Below are 18,282 nucleotides of genomic sequence, written 5' to 3' on the forward strand. Positions count from 1 at the left end.
ATACAAAAGTGCAAAAAGAAAAAAAAACAGGCAAGCACAGAGAAAATAGGTTATAAAAGGGTCTAAGTTTGACCCCAGAGTAGCATAATCAGTTTAACACAATCAGATTAATGGGGTGGAAATGAACAGCAGAGAATAGATCATATGCAAATTAGGTTATCCTCTTCTCTTCACTACAAAGATCTGTTGAGTCCAATCAAAAATGTTTTTTTATTGATATGAATGAAGGTTCTGTGGACATGCAAAAAAAAAAAATTCTGGTTTAAGAAATAGAGATGTGTTCTCAGTGTCCTGTTTTCATGTTGTCACAAGCCATGTAGGGGGACAGAGCAAACACGTGGAAGAAGTTTCAGTCAGACAAGGCCAATATCGAACTTCTAAACATACATCTAANTACTGATTGTCTTAACTAGTTCAAATATATAATCTTATACTTTAACCTCTCAAAAGACTAGAAATTCATCTATACAACAGATGTATATTAGTAATTATAATAATGATAAAATTAAATAATTTTGTTTAGGAGAACTCATTCAGACCTGCTAGTGGGACTGAGCGAAGGCTGGCCCACCTCGACCAAACAAACTGATCTAAATATCAGGTTGCCAAGATGAAAAAGTGTACTAAAAACTCATAATGTCAGTTAATGCACAGAATAAAATGAAATCCCACATGTAACCCCAAAGTTTATCTGTTATATTTCATTATTGACTGCCGACATTGACACTGTAGTCAGTCAATACAGACTCAATGTATTTGACATGTTGTATCTGAACTGGTTCTGCACGAAAAATGTTTTGCGCACCATTTAACGAGAAAAAAACACGACTCTCCATCATTATTATTTCAACCTGAGTTATAAACTGGTTAAAGAATGCATGCACTGGCTACCATTGAAATATTTATTTATAAAGTGAGTTCCTCTATGTCGTCATCGAAGGAGGGGATGGCACGGATGGCAGGTTTACTGTCGGCAACGTTTAGAGCCTTGTCGATGACGCCGGAAGACGGTGGAGGTGTGGAGGAACCCGAGCTGAAGCGATGTAAACCGTCCCGTCTTGAACGTACCCCGTTGGTTGTTGGAGGGCTATTAAGTGCCTTCATTTTACTGGAAGCACTGAAACTGTCACCAGCAGGAATGGTCTGGGCACCAAACAGCTGCTCCATGAGGCTTGATTTCTTGTCTTTCTCTGCTTTTGTTTCTGTTTCCTTCTCTGTTACCGTCATTCCAACATTAAAAAGTCCTATGGCTTCTAATGCAGAGTTTTTGTCGTCGCTAGGGGGAGCTGGAGGGAAGCCAGGGGAAACCCGGGACGCTGAATGTCCGAACGAAGGTGCGTACCTTCCAAATGCCAAGTCATCACTGGAGGTATGGGGCCGCAATGCTCTCCTCCCCGCTGTAAAACCGCCATGCTCCGCACTTTGCCTCCTCCTTCCGTCTTCTCGATCTCCAGCCAGCATCGATCCTGTCTCCTCTGACTCAGTGTGGTTGAAAACCGAAAAGTTACGGTTTCTCTCTTCAGGTGGATGCGGAGAAGCGATGTTGTTATTAATTTTTCTGGATTCAGAAAGAGGTGACTCATCGAACACAGAGTCCTGGGCTGCCTGGTTTTGACGATCTATTTCTCGCATCTTAGCCAACAGCTGCTCTTTCTTTCGACGTGCTTCCTCTGTTGCCTGCTGGCTGGACGTAGATTCCTTGTTCCATCGCGCCACCTCGTCCTGGACGTGGCCACGCTTCCAGTAGTTGTCGTCTTCTTTCTGGCTGAACAGGGAATTTGACTTCTTGCTATCCTCACCCTCCTGTTCTTTCTTTATGTCTGCAGATATAATGTGTCAGGTTAAGATTAAAGCCATTGACTGGGTATTTCACATAGATTATCCACGCACGTTGCTTTTATGCAAAGATAAAAGCGACGTGCGTGGACTGTCCCTGTTCTCGTTTAGTTTCCCTTTACCATTTTTCAATCTGCTCAGCTTCTCTTTGAAGACATTCAGCTCCTGGTCGAGTCCCTCTCTCTGCTGCGTCTCCTGTTCTCTCACCAGTTCCTCCTCGTGCCTCCCTCTCGTCTTGTGTTCATCGCTTTTTTGAGAAACCTTCTCCGACTCTGCTGGTTTGTCCACCCTGTCAAAACCCTGGACGTCATAATGTCAGAGACAGAATGGAAGACGTGAATTTAACCAAATAACTGCACTCAAACAGTAACCCTGACAGAAAAGTAAGGGATGAACAAGGCACCTACCTTCAAAGACAGGTATTCGCCAGCCGACTGTCCGCCGTACTCGTTGGTGTCATTGATGGCTGGGGGTGGAGAGGGGAAATCCTGACTCGACGTTCTGTCTTCAGTTTGTACAGCCTTGGTGCTGTAAAGCACTGTGACTAAACAAGATAAAAACAGATATCATGTAATGACGGTGTTATTTAAAGGGAAATCCCTCATAAAGCACCTCTGTCTGTCTTTTTGCGCAACAGTGACTTACGTTTCCGCTTTGCACTACTTTCGCCATCTTTCCGTAATGCTGGTTTTGCCAAACGGTTGGAGTAAATATTTTTAGCATCTAGCTCTCTTTCCTTTTCCTGATCAAAGAAAAAAATAAAAAAATCTCACAGTGTACAAGATGCAACAAAGCTTTGCACAAAGTTTTCAGGGCTGCTTAAGAACCTGAATAAAGCATACTGGTATGCTGTACCTTGAGCTTATTGGTCAGTCGGTCCAGCTCCTCCTGCAGACTCTTCACCTCCTCCTGAGAATGAATAGTCTTCTTCTTCTCTGCAGCAAGCTGCCTCTGAAAACTGTTGTTGCTCAGCTCAATGCTACGCTCCAAGTCCTTGAAATGCACACACACACACACACACACACAAAAACTGTACACACCAACCTCGCCAAAGGAAAACAAAGGAACCAACGTGGCATCACAATGAAACTTTGAACAGAAAATAACTACAGTGGCATGAATGTATTAATAAATCACGTGCAATTTGCAGCGCACTTTAAATATGGTACTACTTCGACAGCAATAGAAATCTAACAAAAAAAATAAATAAATAACCATGGATGAATTTACCTTGACTTTACGTTGTGCCTCTTGGGCCCGAGTTTTCTCTTCTTCAAAGCTACGGCTTAGCTCGTCTCTGGTCCCCAATTCTTGCTGGTCCACCAGCTTCTTTAATCGCACGACAGCGGCTTGGCTCCGATGCAACTGCTCCTCGCTCTCCTTCAACCGCCGCTCGGCTGTCCGTTCCCGCTCTTGCGTGCGCCGCAGTCGCTCTCGCAGCACGTGGATCTCGTTGGAGTGGCGCGCCAGGAGCTGGGAAATCTCACTTTCCGTGTCGTCGTAGCGCTGCAGGGCTTTTTCCTGACGCACCTGAAGCTGACGTTAGAAAAGGACGATTTAAAAATGATTTCTTATTTCACAGCAAAACGGTTTAGTTAAGAAAAACACCTGCCAACTTTAACAGAAAGCAAGCCTACCTGTCTGAGAGTTCTATTTTCCTTCTTCAGTTCATCATTCTGCTGCTTTAGTTCAGCAAGGGAGTTGCGCAATTCATTGATCTTCAGTAGGCGGGCTGAAAGCATCCGCTTGGTCACCAGATCCAGGTCTTTAGGCAGCGTGGACTCTTTGCTTTGAGACCGATTTCCCTTGCGGTTGTGCTGTGTGATGGGAAGGCCTGCAGGTCGCTGTGGCCGCGATGCATTCCAGCGCCCAACGCCACCTGCCGAAAAAAAACAAACAGATGGTTGTCAACGTAAAGGCAATGCTGATTGGTTGAAGATTACCGCTGTTCATCAGTGCAACGTCTTTGAACTTAGATTTTAAAAAAAAGTCCAAATGGAGCTTGAATAACAGCATTATGGTGAATAAAATAATTCATTTACAATTAAAACAACTTATCTAGATGAAGACTGAGATGTTAAAATTGGGGTTATACTGCCATCATCTGGACAAAAACGCATAAATTGGTATGTGCTATTTACTTAAGAGTCTCGCAAAAGTCTTCATACTCTACATTTTTTTTTTGTCACGTTATAATCACAGACTTCAACAAATCCTGTATAGATTCTATGTGATAGGCCAACACAAAGTGGTGCATTATTGTAAAATGGACCAAAAAAAAAAAGACTTACATCTTTTTTAAAATCAAAACTCTGAAACATTTGGTGTGTGTTTTTATTCAGCCTCCTCTATTCTGAAAACCTCTACATAAAATTGAGTGCAACCAATCTGCACTTAAATGCCACTTAAATTAGTAAATAGAGTTCACCCACGTGTAATGTAATTTCATTAAAAGATGATGGTGTTCGAGTAGTTTTACAAAGTACTGTATCTAACAACTAACACAGATACAAAACTGAAAAAGCAACAATGTACGTACGTAGCTTGTGGGGTGGACTTCTAGAAATCTGCTTTGCCTGCAGCCCTCTCTGTGGCACCGGAGATGGAGTGAGTGTCTGGGAGAAAGGTGAAAGTGAGCGTTCCGACTGTGTAGCGTTCTCGTAGTCCTCAGAATATAGTGACCCGTCACTTCTCCGTCCCTCTCCATCTGAAATCCGGTCTCGATCTGGATCGGATCGGCAGGTTGTTGCTTTCGATCTGCTGTCGACACTCGTGTCTTCTCTGTGACTTTTTCCCATTCTGTGCCTCCGCCCCGATGATGCTCGAGACTCTTTCTTTGTGCTTCGACGGGACTGGCGACTTAGAATCCGGTTGTCCTCAATCGCTTCAGGGGCTTTTTCTGATTCTTCCATGCTGTCTGTCTGATAATGTGTGCTGAATCTTAAGTGAGAAAAAATACAACAAAGTTTTGTTAGGAATACTTTAACTATAGCAATAACAAAGGATGCAGAGTCTTTGTTAAAAATAACAGTGGAAAACTGACCTTAACACTTGTATTGCAATACTACATTACGCACTCTTACATTTAGCTGAGGTTCATAATAAGCACAGCCAAGCCAACAGGTTTCACTAGTGTTTTCAGTATTATGTGTCTTGGTCACTAAGCAACAATACACATGAGATTAAAGTTTCCATGAGACTGTATTAAGCTTAAGGATAAACATCACTGTGTTTGGAGAAAATAATACTATACTACCCCCATCTCCATCAGCGAGATAATTAAGAGGTAAATATTAATTTCTGGGATTACTTAAATGCAGTAATTTAGACAAAACAAGGTCAGACATAATAAAAGATATATTTTAGCCCAGTAAGCCACATTATTTTTCTCATATCTTACATAGTTATGCAAGTCAGACCATTTTCTATTTTCCCTCTATTTTTTTTATAATGGTGAGACCAGCATCAACTATTATTTTATTCAAAACTAATGAATAAAATATAATATAATAGAATAATACTTTATTTATCCATCAGAGGGAAAATACTGTGTAACAACAGCAAAGTGACCACAAAGTAAAAAGGTACAGATACAAAAATAAAATAAAAATAATATGAATATTGGGTAAAAGGCTCTAAAGCAGAAACAAAAACAGAGGGGAAAAACTTATGCAGTAATGAATAAATAAATAGGAAAATAAATCTTAAAATATATAACTCTAGTGGAATAAAGTGTACCTGTACAAATTGTGTATTTTAAAATTCTGCTAACAAGGCCATAAAAAAGGAACAACACCAAAACAACTTGCTGAATGTAAACATTGTTTTCATTGAGGTTCATTTAGGTTAATGAACCACAGGCCATTTTATCCAGCACAACTCCAAAGCGCTACTAGATGCAATATTTGTCATACTTTTAAATTTCAAGTATGTGCTTTTACACTTCAAGTGTCAATATCTTTTGCAAGTAAAATTGCCTTTATTAAAGTTCATAATTCATAGAGATTTCAATGACAGAGACGCTGAATTCCAAGGGGATGATGGGAAAGAAAGAGAAGTGAGAAAATGTGGGCTATTTACACCTGAAGTTGTTACATTTTAACAGTAAAATATTCTGTTGAATTTTTTTCTGAATATTGTGAGGCCCTTAGAAAAATTAATCGAAATTGATATTGTGAAGATAATTGACTTTCAGCATTTATAATTGCTTGACATGTACCACTTAATACTGTGTGCCTAGGCAAACTAATCAGAGTTAATTAAATGTAAAGGTCATGCACTCCTCTAGTTCTTTAGAAGCACAGAGACGTATCTATGGCAACATACAAACATAAATAGAAGAGATCATTTGTTTACAACATGAACCACAGGCCATTTTATCCAGCAGATTTTCTGATGATAAAACATGTTCATACTGTATGCAATATAATAGATGTGAAATCATTCTAGAGTCAAAATTCTTAAATAACAATGAAATTTTACACTCACCCCATGTGTCACATCCAGGTTATTTCTGCTGTTTTTAGCCTCTTTTTTCCTTTGTTTTTTTTAACAACCATTATACTGACCTGTCTTCTTATTCCCTTTTTGTATTTAAAAATTGGTCCAACTGAGCTCTGTCAAAACAAAATTAAAAGGCATCATCTTACACACAACAGCAATTAAGTACAGTTCTTTGTGACACCAAATTATCGGATTATTGCCGTTTGAGTGATTGGCAGGTGGACTGTTGACAGAATCCATGCCAAGTAACAGTAACTAAACAAATTTTCCCTATAAATGAAAAGGCCCTCTTACAGGAAAGGTACAATAAATCAAATAAAACACATTTATATAAAGACACAAAGTAAAAATAACGCATTATTGGCAACAGAAGATTAGTAAACCACTTTAGAGAGCTTATAGTCCTTGTTGGAGCAGAGCTGCTCCTTGTAGTGGCGCTAAAACAAATACACCTATATTCAACAAGTAGGTGAAAACTGAAGGCTGCGTTTACTGCTGGGATGCTAGTAGTACCCACCTACCTTGTTTGCTCGTTTTATTCAGCTATTTCACTACTGTTTCGCTCCGATTAAACTTCATAGCGGGGACCAGATTCATCGTAGATTCAAACCGCTAATGTTAGCTAGGAGTAGCAAACTAGTTTCGAGCGTTAGCCGACTTATCCGTAATTAAAACTGAAAATGTTCTCTCCGCTCTCTCAGAAACTACACTGTATTGACTGGTCGTTTAAATATATTTCCCTTTAATCATCCCCGTAAACACAGCGATAGCACAGACCACAAACCGTAACCTTTATCTTTCAAGCCCCATGATTCAGTGCAACCGCTGACGCTGTGCCATGGCAACCGCGGCAATTGTTGCAACACCTTTAGTCACCAGAGAGGCGCTGTTGTTCTTCCACCCATAGTGGCTCTCAAGTTTTAGTTGATGTAAATATCAAACCACGGAATAACGCTTTAAAACCATCTTCTTCTTTTTTTTCCATTTTAAATGTTGTTAGTGGAGTAGATTTTAGACTGTGGGTGGAAGCGCTGGACTACACGGAGAGAACTCGTACGTGCACAGGGAGAATGTAGACTTCATGCAGGTCCCCAGGCTAGGGACCTGAATAAAGAGATTTATGCAGGCTAGGATTTATGCCCTACACAAGAGTCTAGTTTCTGGTTTCTCATCAGAAACAAGTATGAAAAACAAACCTGACCAAAGGAAATGTGACTTTTTTTGTTTGAAATTAATACACAAAACATCTGGTAAAGAAAAACTAAGAATTGGCCTATTTTTAATATTTTTCATACTGTGACCGTAGGAAGCGCTGTCTCTTCTGTAGCTTCAAATATTTGTTTTTCACCATAAAGCATATATTGATTTACATGAGCAAATAGAGTGACCAGACATTCGATATTTTTAATAAATTCAGTATTTAAAGAACAAATTATCAGATTGTGTTGCACTTTGAGTATAATGTGGGAAACAGTAGCTACACTTGAGTTATTTGCTATCAGATGTTGAAGTGTAAGGGGTCTATGAGGAAAAATTGGTCGGTTTTGTACCTCTCTTCATTGTGCTTTTGATTTTAGTTTTGTATTATTTTTTTTTTAAATAAAAACAAAATTAAATCAAATGTAATTTTTGATCATCAAGTTTTGATCAACTGTGTGTTGCTTACTCCTGTTAAATATTTTGTGTGTGGGGGTGTGTGTGTGTGTGTGTGTGTTTTTTAATAGATCAACTAACCACTTTTGGTTGTTTTTTATTTTTTATTTTTTGTTACGTTTTATGTTACAATGGATGTAAACAGATTAAGCAGTGCATTACATTTCAAACAGGGTAGAAACCCTCCTAGAGAACACAACTTTCCCCTCTGCCTTACCTGAAAAACTAGGTTAAGTTGCTTAACATACTCAAAAACAAACCGGAATCATTGGCTTGCTTTCAGAATAAATTTAAGCTTCTCAAAAATGTGATATTTTTGAGGAACTGCATTGTATCAGTTCACATAAGCATTCCAGTAACTATATGAAGGGTGCCGAATTACAAAAATAAAACATATCATCTTATAAAATTCACGTGTCCCTTTAAGTCCGGAATTTTGTTTTGAAAGATAGGACGGAAGTGTAAAGTTCAGCTTGATCTATGTTGCATGTATTCAAAGAGCGTCACTGGCTGCTTTATTATCATGGCTCAGTTTAAATATCGGTGCAGCGTGTTTTTTCTCTGCTGAAGCACACTGCGTCTCGTCTGTTTTCAAGTTTTTCTCATTTTATGAGGGGAATAAAATTTGATACACTACAGGAAAAACGTTGTTCGGTAACAACAAACCATTAGTCGACTGCTGGCGATAATTTGGGATTATGGTCATCAAGGTTTACGTCGCTTCCTCAAGTGGCTCCATCGCGGTGAGTGTTTGCAAATGTGTGATGAAACTTGGTGACAGGTGATTCAAGAAACAGGGTTTTGCAAATCTTAAAACGTTTCGTTGCTGCCTATATATGACGAATTATGTAACTGATAATGAGCGCCTGTTGGTGGCCAAGTAGTGAAAGTAGACAGCGTTATTCTAACAGGTGAGATGATCTCTTATACAATAATATAAAAAAAATCTTAATAGTAATACTAATACTAATAATAATAATAAAACACAACTTTGACTCAAAGTTAAAACAAGTCTGTACACTAGCACAAAATTACATGACCAAATCAGGAAGTACAAAAGGAAAACATTACTATGGTTTATTTAAAGTGTGACGTCAAAAGAATATATTCCCATATGGTCATGTTTTCACACTTTTTTGCCCTTAATAAATTATATCATACATTTGGAAGCTGATTGTTGTTCTTAATCAGGATACATTCTGATAAAAAAAAAAAATTGATCTGAAGAACTTGGAGCAAAAAGGTAAAGACACTGAACTTCGAAAGAGATGCAAACAGATTTAAAAGAGAGAATGAGAATTAAGGTGTGTTGCTTTGTTGTTGTTGTTTTAAGCATGATCAAGACAGTGAAATTCTAAGAGATATCTCCCTTATTTCCCATCCATCTTTTTATCTTCAGCAGTAACCATATTTCTGTCTGGTTCTCCACCTTTTGATCGATAAAGGCCTTTTACTGCTGAACCTCTACGAAATGTTCTTTTCAACCCGTTTATTTCCCCATGTAATTCTATTAGACACCAGCAGTGTCTGCTGCTCCATCTAGGATGGAATTTAACCACTTTAACTGTCTTATATTATCTTATTTGAAAGGTGCACTAATGCATTTTATAAGTAATACCACAAGCCAGCAGTACTTTCTAAAATCTTGTTGAAAAATTAATAATTATACATTTGGGCTTTGGACTTGGGGAAAATATTAAAGAAAACACAGTTTGACTCATTTCAGTGGCATGGGGTGCCTTAAATTTTCTAAACCATAATGATTTTGCAATGGCTACACAAACAGAGCACCAAATGTAGCTCTTGTGTTGTAGCCACTTGGCAAACAACCACCAACACATCATTTTAAAATAGGGCAGAGCTGATATGAGTGTTAGTAGAAAAAAAAAATCATCAAACAGCTCTCCTGCATGAATGCTCAAAGAGTTAGGTAATGGTACAGATGAGTAATATATTTATTTTATCATGCTCTGCTCCTCAAAATGGGCCTCTACAATCTGGATGTTTACAAAAGAGTTATTTTTAATCTCATCACACATACATTCAAAGCACAGAGTCTCTGGGTTTTTTTTGTTTTTTTTGGTCTTGCACATTTTCACGTACGCTCAAGTAACTCCACCATTTGGGTCAGCTAGTGCAAGGCAGAGCTCATGTGAGTGTTATTTATTCTGAATGCTTTTGATTTAATTTGCTGAATAAAGAAGAAACACTGAGGACGGGTCAGTCAGTTGGTGTAAAGTGAAGACTGTAAAGACTGTTCTTGAAGGGCAGTAATAGAAAGTCAGGAAATCTGGAAAACACTCAAATACAAAAGTGCAAAAAGAAAAAAAAACAGGCAAGCACAGAGAAAATAGGTTATAAAAGGGTCTAAGTTTGACCCCAGAGTAGCATAATCAGTTTAACACAATCAGATTAATGGGGTGGAAATGAACAGCAGAGAATAGATCATATGCAAATTAGGTTATCCTCTTCTCTTCACTACAAAGATCTGTTGAGTCCAATCAAAAATGTATTTTATTGATATGAATGAAGGTTCTGTGGACATGCAAAAAAAAAAAATTCTGGTTTAAGAAATAGAGATGTGTTCTCAGTGTCCTGTTTTCATGTTGTCACAAGCCATGTAGGGGGACAGAGCAAACACGTGGAAGAAGTTTCAGTCAGACAAGGCCAATATCGAACTTCTAAACATACATCTAATCATACATCTATGAAATTACTTTGATCCAATCATTATGAATATCTGTTGCCTAACTGAGAATATTTGGCAATATTTTAAAATTGTCATTTACAGAGACTCTCTCAATCCACTAAGCTCGAGAAGGATAGGTAGAAATGTAGTCTCTAGATTTGCAAAGCAAGCTTGAGTCGCTTGTTCTACAATTTTAATGTATGCCTTCAATCCAAATAAAATACATGGATTTTTTTGTTTGTTTGTTTTAGGTTAGAAAATCTGAACAAATTCAAGAGGCATGAATCCTTTGGCATGAGACTGTTTTTAATTGGTAGTTTTCTTTTACCGGTCAGTGAATAAAATATAATTTTTCTTTAATCACTTAGCTAATCGATTAAAAAAAAAATCTCTTAAGAATTTTTACACCAAGATGTGATCATTTTTGTGTTTGTATACTTTTGTGTCTGTACATTTTACAATATATTCGATAAGCCCAAACAAAAAAAAAACTTAATTCATCCACTGATACTATTAATGACACTAATCAGGAGCACTTTATTCATTCAATATTTAGAGCCACCCTACATTTCACCTTATCAATTTAACACTGTGATCTTCTAACACTGGTTCTGCATGAAGCTCTAACCTTTCGCCAGATGGACTCTAGTGGTCCAGATAAAACTGTTTTTTTTTGTTTGTTTTATTTTTATTTTTTTTATTTTTTCTACCAGACAAAGAGAACCTTACGGAGATAACGGATTATTTGCAGTCTCGTCTGGTCGTGTCTATAACTGACCACACAGAACAATCCCTTATTGTCCTTAAGCAAGAACAAAAGCCCCTTTGTGATTCTTACCACTCCTAAAATAACATGTAAATTCCCACATATAGAATGACGCACGCTGCCACACAAATGTACCGATTTGTCATTTAATCTTCAAATGAACATTTCAGTATCGAGATTTTATTTTATTTTATTTTATTTTTAAAGGAATGCAGTTCAGTTTCTTTAATGGACACAACTCAGGCGTTTTCAGGGTTTTATCTTGGACCGTCTAATTCAGGTCTGTAAATGAGCTAACTGAACCCACTCTATGTTAATATGTAGAAATATGGAAAATTGTCTTTGGTTTACAAAAACAAGAGCTCCAAATCCCATCTGGAATACCATGAATCACTTACACAGGCAAACTCTCAACAGAATTGAAGTAAAATAGAAGAGAAAAAAAAAAGAAACTAAAAATGTATAATAAAAGCTTGATGAGGTAACTGGAAATGACTAAAAGAATCACATTCAAAGTGAGGAGAGAGAAAAAAAAGATAATTCCAGGAAGAAACAGGTTTGCAGTGATTGCCCTGTGAGCCTATACTGTGTGTGACGGATGCTTCAAGTGTGGGAGGTTTCTTTTCCTCTAAATATATCTTTGGATGTTTCTTTCCCACAAAGTTAACAAATGCTGTCATGCATCCTGAGAGGAGCACAGTCTCCCAGAGGTCAGCCCCACAGGGAACAGCTGTATCCACTCCAGATCCCAGCTGTCTCCTCCATTACTCTGTTGCGTATGTTTCTGTTGTTTCAGGGGGGCTTGTAATAAAATGGTTCTTTCGCCGAGGCTTGTCAATCAGACCCATCATTCTGTACAATCCAGTTATGGCTGAAACAGATATATTGGCAAAAATCAAATCCTAAACTGCATGGCATTAGCTAATTGCTGTGTGGAGAAAGAAGAGATTCATGCCAAGCTTAAAGGATTTCAGATCTGAGATTCCAAACCTACACCTCTCCATAAATTAATAATAGTTCTTAATGCTCACTCTGCAAACTGAGTCCTTATGATGTTAATGCGTTTCAAGTGTCAATATGAACTCATGTGTTTGTGTGAGCAATGAAGTAATCTTTTCGGTGGGCTGAGAGGCAGAATTGTAATTTCTTTCATTCTTTTGTGTCGTTTACGAGGTTATAAAATAGTGTATTGTGTTTCTTGTAGTGGCTCCGGTACTGGTTTTTATGAAGAACTGCGTCTGTAACTCCGATGCTTTTAAAAGCGAATCATCTTTGCTTCCCTCTTTTGACCCGTCTAGGTAAAGAAACATCAGCAGGCACTTGTGGGTTTCCTGGAGGCAAATCGGATTAACTTCCAGGAAGTCGACATTACCATGCTGGAGGAGCAGAGGCTCTGGATGTACCGCAACATCCCCAAGGAAAAGAAACCAGAGAAAGGCAACCCACTGCCTCCGCAGATCTTCAATGAGGATCGCTACTGTGGTGTAAGATAGATATCAGTTTCTACATCTTAGTAATCACCACCGTATCAGCAGATCTTCAAACTTCCAAGTTTTTGTGAGGTGACGTTTAACCATAAATCTTTTTTTTTCTTTCTGTTTAGCCAGCAACTCCACATGTTGTGTTACTCCTGAACATGGCAAACTTTGTTATACTCTTTTGCTTAGTGAATTTTAACACAAAACATAATTAAAAGATAAAATATTTGTTTCTCTACTTTTTATGGACTGATTTGTGTTTAAATGCTGCATTTCTGTATATATAAAAAAACAGCTACGACACAAGTGAGCATTGGTGCAATTCAGTGAAAGCTTAAAAGGCATATATCAAATGTTTGTCTTTCTAATCTTGTCTGGGCTTGTTATTTATGATCGTTGCATTTATATCCGCTGTTAAAATTAGGATACAAGGATTTAGATACAGATTTCTTTGTTTTTTATTTTGTTTTTTCCATCACCCTTTGATGTTTCAGATCAATAAAATTTTTTTCTCATATTTGATGAAAATAACATGAGTAAATGCCTCTTGTAGAAGCTTTTGATTGAGTGCAAAGTTCAAGATCCTATCAAAACCGAGGCTTGAACTGCGCTGTCTCCTTGTCCCTCGTGTTTCTTCCGTTCAAATCAAGAGTCCATTCGGCTTACATACTTTAGACAAACTGATTCAAATGGTGAAACTGTCCCCCTGTGTGTTGCCAATAATAGGCCACACACGTATTCAGCTCTGCTCTCATTAAAGTGTCTTTCCTCAACATGTTTCCTGTCTGCAGCAACAGGCAGACTGTGGCCTTGTAGGACCAATCTGTTTTTACATTGCCAGATCAGGCAGATTTTTATTTTAATTTTTTTTTTCAAAATGTAGCGATGTTTGCCCTTTAAGGGTACCTATGTTGGTGAATGAGATGGAGCAGTCGGATATGTTCTCATCTAAGATCGCACGCAACTCTGTAATCCCCTCATAATCCAGTTTCATGGATGGGGGCGGATTATCAGCTCTGCCTGCCATCACTCTCGCTTGCTAAGGTAATCCAACGTCACTCTGCGGTGCCTTCTGGGTAAATTATATTTTTTAATAAATGCGTGAGGAAGTCGTCCTTACGGAGAACCAAAAGAACAGAGAAAAAAATCAGCATTTCACTAAATATCAACATTTTGTCCTTCCATCTCAGGACTACGAAGATTTCTTCCAGTCAAAGGAGAACAACACTGTGTTTGCATTCCTTGGACTCAGTTCCCCACTCAGTAAAACAGTGAGTTTATGTTCATATATAATCAAATGCATTGTCTCTGTACTGTAAATCACTCAGTGCACTGAGAAATCTACTTCTTCAGTTACGCAGAAAATGCTCTCTTTCACAACATTGCTTGATCAGCAGCTCATACTCCCCTCCCCACAATTTAGTTTCTGGTTAAACTGGTGAATCACCAGTTGGCATTTCATAGGCATCAGCTTTTTATTCTCTTGTGAGCAGGGGAGGAGGGAAAAGGAAGAAGCAGTAGTACAAATTTCAACAAATCATGAGATTCAGCACTCGTCTCATGTTTCATCTATATTTTTTTTTTTTACTACATTCATATTTATGTTGTATGCTCTCCAAAGATGTTTAGATGCACAACAACACAACACAACTTTCTTAATTTTAATTTTAATTTTATTTTTTTTAAATCTAAATTTTGAGAAGCTTTGAGTAATTTGAACTCGACTGTTTTGGCCCAGTATAAATATAGATAAATTATAGTTCTGATTCTTTTGTTCTTTTTCTTCCCCAAGCATAAAATTCATGTTTATCCATGCATCACATGTTATATCCAAGCATTCCCCAAACCCTTTTTTTACTCATACTTCATACTCACACTTAACGTTTTATTATTTTCAGCTTCTGCCCTGAATGGTAACAAAATGATGGCTATCTGAAAATAATGTTGGGATTTTGTATATGTGATTTTTCTTTTTATTTCCCTTGCCCCCCCCAGGATTTGGAGTGCTAGATCAAGCTCCCGTCTTGTCATCAGGACATCTTTACACGTGCATAACTTCCTGCATTGCATCACCTCCGTTCTCGTGACGACTCCAGAGTTTTGCCAAACTTCAGCCCTAGTGAATGCCGCCTCGCTGACCCATTCACCGGATCTGAAAAGGGGCTGACCCTGCAGCGACAGAGATGAAATCATGGAGGACTAACTTTGCCCGGGTTCCACTTGCGTTTTGGTTTTGTTGCTTAACACGGCGCGTCGGCAAACGATGCTTGTAGCACATATCCCCGCTAACTCCAGAACCACGTAGCAGCATTTTCCATCAGTGGCCTTTTAAAAACGTCAGTGCAATGGACGGGGGTAAATGTTTAGGTGCTTCACTGCAGGACAGTTTTTGTTTACACCCTTGTTTAAGTGAGCGAGCGTCTGTGTTGCATACTTTCTGTTAGCCTCTGCATCAGTCAGCAGCTGCTAATGAAGGGCTGGTTGGATGAAGGGAAGACTTAATGTAGCCTAAAACAAACCAGGAGTTCGCCTGGGTGCCTGTCTGTGTCTATGTTGGGACCAAATCAAATCTTACAAGTTCAAAAGGTTTACTAAATGTCAGGATTAAATAATTTGTACCTACCTTTATCTAGTTAAATAATGCTGTTTTAATATTTCATGTTTATTTGTCTCCTACGCATGCAGTCGGTCCAGTGGTATGATTTAAACTTGGGACATTTTGGCCTTCCCATGCTGTCTCTGGGTCTAAATCTTGGACTCTTCGGTTCTATTGAGGCTGCATTTTGTTACAGACGAAGACAAACAAAGGCTGTATGGATCATTTTAATCCTGGGATTAGGTGCTCCAATTGTTTTGACAGCTTGTGTTTCCCCTTCTCTCTACACTGCCAAATGTTAAAGTAAACATTCACTCCACTGTGGACAGACTTCCATCTTTGTGCTGTATATGTCATGAAGTACAAGTTTAACTTTTCTTGTCTTTCCGTCTTAAGTCTGTTTGCTCTCCAATCCCTGTTAAAATGGTTTTTTGTTTGATATTATCTCATCATCATCATGGATGAACAGATCTATTATTTTCTCAACTCTAATGTAACATTACAGGCAAAGTTTCATGCAAAAATATTCCCAATTTTGCTGATATGTCTCCTTTGTTGTTGCATCATGAGATGATCTTGTATTTTTTTTTTGTTAGCAGATGATCTACAGGTTCACTGTACCACACACTATAGTGTGCTACTCTTCCTGTTTTGCTGTCTTTTTTTTATTATTATTTTGGCTTGTTTTTCTGCTTGTAATAAGCTCATAAGAGTTCTACTCAATCACACATTACTGTAAAGATTATTTTTGCATAAATGCAGATTACATTATTTCACAATAATTGCTTTGCTGTCGAGTGCATTTTATTTAATTTTTTTTTTACATTAGCTTTTACTCTAACAGAGATGAGCACAACTGTAAAATATAGTAAACTAATAATTAATTTAAAAAAAAAATGAATCAATAGTGGGAGATCAGCACATCATGGACAAACATAAGTGTGGCTGTTTTACAGAGAGCATCACATACACTGCCTTACAAAAGTGTCATATGGACAGATAAAGAAAGCACTAATTTAAAATGTTTTATGATGTTATGAGACTGAACAAAAGTTCCACATAAAAGTGAAGTGGAAGGAGTAAAATTGCTTTTAATTTGTCAAGTTATTTGTGTTTTATTTCATTACAATGAAAATGTAATGCGATACAGGAAATCAAACTGAGTTTTTTTTTTTTTTTGTTTTGTTTTGTTTTGTGGTCATTTACACCGTGGTATTACTTCGTCAGAAATGTGTATGTGGCTCCTTTAAGGCCCTGAAGAGTAAAACAAAAACGGAAGTAAAAGCTGATCCTGGGAAAAAGAAAAAAAAAGATGATAAATTACGGCAATAAAGCCACAACTTCTCTACAGCCAAGGCCCCTGTTTGCTGCTCTTTTCTGTGTCAACCTAATGGAGTTAACCATGGAGCAAATAAAACATTCTTATTTAACTTTCAGATTCCAAGATAGTTTTGGACCATCATAATTACAATTAAAGTGTTCACTAAATGAATTTTTCTAACATGTTTCTGTCTTTTGTATGTCTGTAAGGGGATTCTGCCTAAATGAATGATGGGCTAAACATAAGTGCATGAAACACAATGTGAAAAACAACCGTTTTACATAACTGGACATTTTTTTCCAGGTTCTACAGTGAATATAATAAAATCTACAAAACACACAACAGATTCTAAACCTATATGTTTCAGTAATGGCCCTGGTTCTCAGTAATTTAAAGCAGCTTCTGTTGCTACTTGTTCACATGGCTGCAAATTAATAATCCCAGTCGTGTGTGCTGAAACCTCAGAATGGAAATATTTGAAGTTCTGAAAACAAACAAGGCACAAAAACGTGATGGATCCTTCCTCGATCTTGAATTACAGAGGCTACAGTCTCTGATCTTCTCTTGAGTCAGTTTCAATCATTTGCTGTAAATTCTTTCCTTTCACCTTCCTTGACCATCAGTCATCCTGTTTGTAACACGATCACTCTGTTTGTCAGGCAGAGTGCCTCGTTGCATGAGACGTGATGTAACGCAATTTCCCACCAGAGCCTGATTTGTATCTCAGAGTTTGTAATGATTTACTAGAACATCAATATGTGCTTAGCCTGTATTTCTTTCCAAGCGTCACTCTTCTGTATTTTTGTCAACGACAGAGAAAACTAACCAGATGTAGAAAAGGCTACATAGATTCAATAAGTCTCATATTGTTGTGATGTCGTTCAGGCAGTTTAGAGTCTTTCTGTGTTGTTTTTTAATCCCGTGTGTATTTGTTAGTAATCTAAATAATCAGTATGTGTGTGCGTGTGTGTGTGTGTGAATTTCTAGTTTAGTCGAGCACCAGTGAAAAATTAGCTTTAATGGCTCATAATGTTTAAGATATGACCTTTCACCATTTACAAAAAAAGCAAGTATTTCTTAGTCTGTCTTTTATTTCCTTGGCATAATCTCACACTGAAAATATAAGTAATAATTTAACCCTTTATATTAGTAAATATTTAGTAAGAAGAACAGCCTTTCATTAAGAAATGCCAAATTCTTTTTTCACAAAAATCAGTTCTCTTACTTTTGCAGAATCTTTCTTTTCCTTAAAACTAGATGAGTGTATCTCATAACAAAATTTCTCACCTTAAAATTACACTTTTTATTTCGACTGGTTAAAAAGGCATGAAGGGGCTCACTATGACTTTCCTTCTTCACGCTCTCTTTCTTCTAAAAGACATTTAAAAGTCCCAAGAGATGTTGCTGTTTTTCAGTTGTGACCTTTCTGACTTAAAAGAG

General features: G+C 37.7%; 2 protein-coding genes across 4 annotated transcripts; one reads left to right on the plus strand and one right to left on the minus strand.

Moving 5' to 3' along the window:
* Positions 1-888: 888 nt before the first annotated feature.
* Positions 889-7,204, minus strand: lca5 (lebercilin LCA5). Of its 2 annotated transcripts, none has more exons than XM_007552952.2 (10): positions 6,861-7,204; positions 6,325-6,452; positions 4,376-4,776; positions 3,474-3,715; positions 3,067-3,372; positions 2,692-2,829; positions 2,482-2,578; positions 2,244-2,380; positions 1,959-2,136; positions 889-1,820 (listed from the first exon to the last, which is right to left on the minus strand). In XM_007552952.2, the coding sequence occupies exons 2-10, from the start codon at positions 6,327-6,329 to the stop codon at positions 907-909; spliced, it is 2,418 nt and encodes an 805-aa protein (XP_007553014.1). In that variant the 5' UTR covers positions 6,330-6,452; positions 6,861-7,204; the 3' UTR covers positions 889-906. The 2 variants fall into 2 exon arrangements, with proteins under 2 accessions (XP_007553014.1, XP_016527356.1); XM_016671870.1 differs by having other exon boundaries at positions 6,857-7,204.
* A 1,260-nt stretch (positions 7,205-8,464) lies between these two features.
* sh3bgrl2 (SH3 domain binding glutamate-rich protein like 2) lies at positions 8,465-17,022 on the plus strand. Of its 2 annotated transcripts, none has more exons than XM_007552953.2 (4): positions 8,465-8,735; positions 12,746-12,931; positions 14,116-14,188; positions 14,921-17,022. In XM_007552953.2, the coding sequence occupies exons 1-4, from the start codon at positions 8,691-8,693 to the stop codon at positions 15,010-15,012; spliced, it is 396 nt and encodes a 131-aa protein (XP_007553015.1). In that variant the 5' UTR covers positions 8,465-8,690; the 3' UTR covers positions 15,013-17,022. The 2 variants fall into 2 exon arrangements, with proteins under 2 accessions (XP_007553015.1, XP_016527350.1); XM_016671864.1 differs by having other exon boundaries at positions 8,468-8,735; positions 14,116-14,196.
* The last annotated feature ends 1,260 nt before the right edge of the window (positions 17,023-18,282 follow it).

Source organism: Poecilia formosa, unplaced genomic scaffold (assembly GCF_000485575.1).
Source record: "Poecilia formosa unplaced genomic scaffold, Poecilia_formosa-5.1.2 Scaffold53, whole genome shotgun sequence".
NCBI classification, from domain to species: Eukaryota; Metazoa; Chordata; class Actinopteri; order Cyprinodontiformes; family Poeciliidae; genus Poecilia; species Poecilia formosa.

Excerpts from the sequence above, each read along its gene's own strand:
- sh3bgrl2 (XM_007552953.2), top strand. The coding sequence starts at position 8,691 with ATGGTCATCAAGGTTTACGTCGCTTCCTCAAGTGGCTCCATCGCG. Across the intron at positions 8,736-12,745 it reads CCTCAAGTGGCTCCATCGCG|GTAAAGAAACATCAGCAGGC; the intron begins GTGAGTGTTTGC and ends TGACCCGTCTAG. Across the intron at positions 14,189-14,920 it reads TGGACTCAGTTCCCCACTCA|GATTTGGAGTGCTAGATCAA; the intron begins GTAAAACAGTGA and ends TGCCCCCCCCAG.
- lca5 (XM_007552952.2), bottom strand. Across the intron at positions 3,716-4,375 it reads AAGTCCACCCCACAAGCTAC|GTGGCGTTGGGCGCTGGAAT; the intron begins GTACGTACATTG and ends TTTTTTCGGCAG. Across the intron at positions 3,373-3,473 it reads AAAATAGAACTCTCAGACAG|CTTCAGGTGCGTCAGGAAAA; the intron begins GTAGGCTTGCTT and ends TTCTAACGTCAG.